The 5,709-nt window shown below is 35.8% G+C and overlaps 1 protein-coding gene across 3 annotated transcripts; it reads right to left on the reverse strand.

The window, feature by feature from the left end:
- Positions 1–957: 957 nt before the first annotated feature.
- On the reverse strand, positions 958–5,310 carry LOC143601995 (G-type lectin S-receptor-like serine/threonine-protein kinase At4g27290). Of its 3 annotated transcripts, none has more exons than XM_077079254.1 (7): positions 4,029–5,310; positions 3,680–3,841; positions 3,139–3,281; positions 2,245–2,455; positions 1,856–2,093; positions 1,434–1,584; positions 958–1,263 (listed from the first exon to the last, which is right to left on the reverse strand). In XM_077079254.1, exons 1-7 carry the CDS (start codon positions 5,302–5,304, stop codon positions 958–960), a joined length of 2,487 nt encoding a protein of 828 aa, XP_076935369.1. In that variant the 5' UTR covers positions 5,305–5,310. The 3 variants fall into 3 exon arrangements, with proteins under 3 accessions (XP_076935369.1, XP_076935367.1, XP_076935368.1); XM_077079252.1 differs by having other exon boundaries at positions 3,139–3,290; positions 3,698–3,841; positions 4,029–5,304; XM_077079253.1 differs by having other exon boundaries at positions 3,695–3,841; positions 4,029–5,304.
- Positions 5,311–5,709: the final 399 nt, after the last annotated feature.

Consider the following 5,709-nt stretch of genomic DNA (forward strand, 5'->3'; position numbering starts at 1 on the left):
ATTTTTTCCTCAACATTGTGTGTGTGTGTTTCTTTTTTTTTGTAGAAGCCAGTTAGCAGAGGTAGTTAGAGGTAGTTAATGATCAAGACAATGCCATCCACATAAAGTAACAAGCCATGTGTTGCAAATAGCGATATACAAGTAGTGACGCGATATACAAGTAGTGACGTGCCTCACTAGCTACTATGAAAGCCCTACAATGTGATAAAAGATGAAAAATGGTTGTACCATGCACATGGTGCTTGTTTTAAACTGTTTAGATATTTCTTTAGCTGACAACAAATTTCGGGCTGGTTTTGTCACTACAAAAAAGATTGGTATCTGAGACTGAAATATTAGTATCTGATACTCCCTAATTAGTACCTAATAGTCATCGGGTCTACTTTGCCTGTCCCTAGCCAATGATGGATACTTAGTCCTAAGTAGTGGTTTTAGTAACTAAAAATCAGTCCTGTATGGCACCAACAAGACTAACAACCATTCTCCAATACTTAAAAATTCCACTGGTACCACGTACACTGTTTCAGTCCCCCATACATTTTCAATCATGACTGAAAATCAGTCTCTTATATTAAGATATTTTAGTCCCCAATGGGTTTCTTTAGGGACTAAAAATCAGTTCTTCAAACCGTATCTAGTCCCTAATACGCTTCATTAGGTTTAGGATTTCATGTCAATCTGAATCTAGTCCCTGATAAAATGTTTTAATAACTAACAATTAGTCTCAAAAATCCACCATTTCGGTCCTTAATATGTTTATTTTCATGACCGAAAGATAATATCACATCCCTTCATTTTAGTCTCATAAATATTTTTAGAGTTAAACCCTTCAATCTAGTCCCTAATAAAAAACTCCACAAGAAATATTGGCAATTGAGGAAGTTAAACATAGTTAATATGTTTATATGTAAGTATTCTATCAAACCATATGGATACATAAACAAAAGAGTAGGTGCTCTATCGAGCCTCTGAGACCGTTATTGTGACATTATTATTTGAATTATCAACCGGGGTTGATGAAAGAGCGCTTGTTTCAGTCAAACTCACTTCAGTGAAAAACGCAGGTTGTTTTGGTGGAGGCAAAGTACTCTCATTATCCAACATAACGACTACAGATGACATAGTTGGTCTATCTTCTGCGTGATGTTGCACACATAACAAACCAATATGTATTGATCGGACTATTTCAGAGTCGGCACATGTTTCCCTTAACTGGGAACTAGCAAGCTCAATGGATCTGTCTTCTTTATAAAGTCTCCATGCCTAAACAATATCACTATTAGAGTTCAATACATGCTTATATATAAAGAATTTTTTCAAAAACAAGTTATGCTTGGTTCATGTTATAAGATCACTTTTGCCCAACCATTTTACTGTAGGGACAAAGGCCAGTATTTTTTTTTTAATAAAGGGAATACGTGGATTAAGCTTACATGTCCAAGAAGGCTATCACCGTGTTGTTCGTGAGAGAACCCTCTGCTTTTCTGCCCACTCACTATTTCCAACACCAAAACTCCAAAGCTAAATACATCCGATTTAATTGAGAAAAGCCCATGAACAGCATATTCTGGAGCGATGTAACCACTGCAAATTAAGAAGTTAAATTATGGATACAAATATACACCACTGTCCAAAAAAATTCACACATGACTCTGAGCCATATAATTCTAGACAAGTGTTTAACTATTTATTAAATAAATAAGAAGCCCTTTTATGGACCCAAATTGGAAAAGGTATGGATGTGGCATTAAGAAAATAGATATTTAATAACTTCCTAAAATAAAAATGATTACAGTTATATGGGACAGAGGATATAACATATGGCATTAAAATAAGTGATTTTGTTAGTTCTTACTAAGTTCCGACCACTTTGTTGGTATTGGCTTCAGTCTCATAGCCTTTAAATCTTCTAGCAAGACCGAAGTCTGATATTTTGGGATTCATGTCATCATCCAACAAAATATTTGCAGCTTTCAAATCTCTGTGAATGACCCGAAGTCGAGAATCTTGATGCAGATAAAGAAGACCACGAGCAATCCCAAGGATAATGTGAAACAGTTTGGGCCAATCAAGCATTGAACTTCGACTTATGTCTACAAAAGTCAACTATTTGGTTAGCTCTGCTGCCTCTGCATAGTAATTCAATGTGTCTAACAGGAAAAAAAACATAAAATATTATAGTTCACACAAAAACACATCAATTTTTGTGATATCATATCGTAAACATCATGGAAAGAATCGGACCGAATATAGTTAAATCCAAACTTTTGTTGGCCATGTATTCATAAATCAGCATTGTTTCATCTCCTTGAATGCAGTATCCTAAAAGCTTCACAAGATTTCGATGCTGAAGTTTGGCGATACATCTAACTTCGTTCTTGAACTCATCAAGACCTTGTCTTGAAGATTTTGACAATCGCTTCACTGCTATTTCTCGACCATCCCCCAACACACCCTGAAGTTTTCCAACTTTGCATTATTTAATTTTTCCAGAAAATATTATTAGCTTTTCCAGTCAATTAGTTTGGTTACCATGTCAAATATTGTTTTTGAACAACAATTCCTAAATTCCTATGATTAATAAACTACAATGTGCACTCTTATTTGGAAATTTATGAGTTTGATTGACTAGTTGACACTCTTATTTGGAACAATTAGAAAAGAGGAAATATTGCAGAAATTCACAAACTTCAAATGAACATAAAATGAGTTTTGGTCGGAGTTACAAGGCTCATAAGTCATAACTAACAGACGGAAATCTCAAAGCGAGCCAGAGCATGTGGCAAATGCCACAGGCAGTTTGACCCAGTCGTCATACCTAAATTCCTTAATTTAAAGACCCTATTTCGTCAATCATGTTTTCTCTCCATTTCGTCAATATCTAATTAGCAAAATTCACTTGTCTAATTATGGTTTCAATATCATGTTTTAGTTATCGATTACCAGCTAAATTTAAAAAATCTCACTAAAGGGCGCCTCCTGTACCAATTAATTCTTTCAGTTTTTATCCGTGTTTATTGAGAATTTATCTATGTGTTTATTTTTTTTTTCTTTCAGTCTGCATCAGAAAAGTAAATATTGGATTAATCCTAAAAAAATCCATACAAAGTTAATTACTACTTTCAGAAGGGTTGTTACCTTGTAGACTGAACCAAAGCCGCCTTGTCCAAGCTTATTGGTGATGGAAAAGTTGCTTGTAGACTTAGCAATCGTAGACAAGCTAAAAGATGGTAAATCAATATCTTCCTTCGGACCACCATAAACTGAATCTTCATTGAGGTCTGGTACCGAGTCACATAAAAAGAGAAATATGAAATTGTTATAACCAGAGACAAACATTTGAACAATCAATTAAGAACTAAGTTTGGAAAGCAGACTATAGATTGTACATCAAGACATACAGATTTGAAGCACAATATAGACAACTGATCGATTAACAAATCTTGTGTTAAGCCTTTAGAAAAAGAAAAGAGAGAACAAAATTTCCGGTTTGGATAATGGGTAAAATGTGTCTACACAAACATTAAACTATTTCAACATTAATGTATTTTCTAATGATATTAATAAGGATGTGCTATGCATTTAAAACATTTTCAGGGTAATATTTTCAGTATGACCAATAGACCTGCAATTGATCTATTCATAAAGGGGCTTAACTTGACATCACTAGTAAAAAAACACTCATTTACCATACCTTGCCTTTTCATGTATGCCCTTTTCTTCTTGATTCTTAGGTACATCACAAGAGTTAGACCTACCACAAGCATGCATATTGAGGTTGACACAACCGCTGTAATTGTCGTTTTCTTTTTGTTGGAAGCAGAGTCATGGGTTGCAAGACCTTGAATACACAAAGAAGCATAAAAAATTACATAACAGAATAGTATTATTAATTGTTAATACATGTTTGCCCTCATTGATTGCCTAATGTGAATAATACCAAGCAAAAGATGAAAAAAGAGAGTTGGTTAAAAGAGACCAAATGAATAAAATCAATAAATACATCAACTCAAGCAAAGGGTACTTACTAGTTAATTCAGATCTGTCCATTCTAATGTAAAGATCTTGAGTTTCATTGTATTCTCTAACATCCACAAGCTCATTAAACCAAAGCAAGCATCCGCTTCCACCATTTCTAATATCTAAATTTGCGTAAGCCGTACAAGAGCAATTACTCCTGCACTCCTTCTCACAATCCTCAAGATTCATACTAAAATTGTACCACGAACTTCGGGTATCTGGGAATTTAACACCTGAAACTCTTCTAAACCCATTCTCACTCTCATTCCCACAATCGAAAGGAGTTCTCGGTATACACCCACTTGTCCAGGCTCCCGCGTTCCATTCCTCTGGGCGTTTGGGCTCAAAACCTTCCAAACAACTACAAATAGGAAAGTTTTGAGTGTTACACGTTCCATATGGACCGCATAGCCCATATTGTGAACAACTATCTGCAGGTGCTACAACCAAAAATGTAAACCAATCTTGTGTGAGGTCAACCCAATTCATACGTGTCATACCACCTTCCGGGTTAATATATATCCTTGAAACAACCGCACTATCAACATCGATCTTATAATATATCTCCTTCTCGTTGATAACAAATTCGTTTACTGCTGTGGGGTTTTGTATCAAACTAGGCATGCCATTGAACCTGACCCCGTTCCATGGTCCAAACCGAGTGTGGAAAACAGAACCCCGTTTCTGAAATATCTGTGGAAAGCCATTTGTATCCATCAATATTACATACTGACCCGGAGAAGGATCATCAAGGCTCTTCCATGATGTAAACTGCCTGTCTATGCCTGTAATCAAGTCTTTACCGATTTTCATCCCTGGGAGATACGTATCTCCAGGGTAATCAAAACTTTGCCATAAAGTCCTATTTTCATCCCTTATAACAAGATTTCCGTTATCTAAAAGCTGTGCGATAGAATTGTTAATATTATCTGGAGATGCAAAGATAGATGACCAGATAGTGGTATTTGTATTACCAAGAGAAACAAGTTGCAGGATTCCATTATTACTGAGTTTGAGGAGGCCTGAAGTTGTGTTAAGAGGTGTATCTCTATTTGCAACCCAGACAACGGTGCCATTCGAGACGCTTTTGTACCATATTCCCAAATACCGGTTCTTGGAGTTACCGGGGCTGAAAAATCCTAGTTCAAACATTCCACCGGATGAAACAATGGTATCACCATCTCTGATGAGTTCATTTGGGGACAAAGAGTCGGTTGCGATGGAAGTTGTTAATATAGAACATAAAGCACCAGAGAATAATAAAAGTATGGTAAGACCCTTCATTTACGACTTAACGTGTTCTTCACTTTCTCAAAGAAAACTTGTTATTAAGCTTTCAAAAACTTATTCATTTGGCATTGAACCAGGAAATATCTGCCATTAGATATTCAACATTGGACCATTTTAAAAGTCGAGTAATTGACTAATCTGGCAAGTAACGACGGAATATTCTACTAAAGGTCATATGTTTCACACGAGATGTTGAATATTTATCGCTTGTTCCTTTCTATTTTACTATGTTTGGGATGTGATAAGAACTTGATGTGGATTTCTTTTTTATTTAAAGCCAAAAAAAAAACAGAAAAGAAAATGAGCACCACCCCCATGTTGTTCACGAGCCGAACTAAGCGAAGGTTTGCACGTTACTTGGCTCGTTTACAAGCGACCGAACGGCTGAAATTCCAACCG

Source organism: Bidens hawaiensis, unplaced genomic scaffold, assembly GCF_021521415.1.
Source record: "Bidens hawaiensis isolate Kalapana, Puna unplaced genomic scaffold, B.hawaiensis_p1.1 tig00057748_1, whole genome shotgun sequence".
Taxonomy (NCBI): Eukaryota; Viridiplantae; Streptophyta; class Magnoliopsida; order Asterales; family Asteraceae; genus Bidens; species Bidens hawaiensis.

Coding starts and splice junctions, on each gene's coding strand:
- LOC143601995 (XM_077079254.1), bottom strand. CDS start 5,304: ATGAAGGGTCTTACCATACTTTTATTATTCTCTGGTGCTTTATGTTCT. Junction 1,585..1,855: donor AACAAAGTGGTCGGAACTTA/GTAAGAACTAAC, acceptor CTTAATTTGCAG/TGGTTACATCGCTCCAGAAT. Junction 1,264..1,433: donor GTGATAGCCTTCTTGGACAT/GTAAGCTTAATC, acceptor GATATTGTTTAG/GCATGGAGACTTTATAAAGA.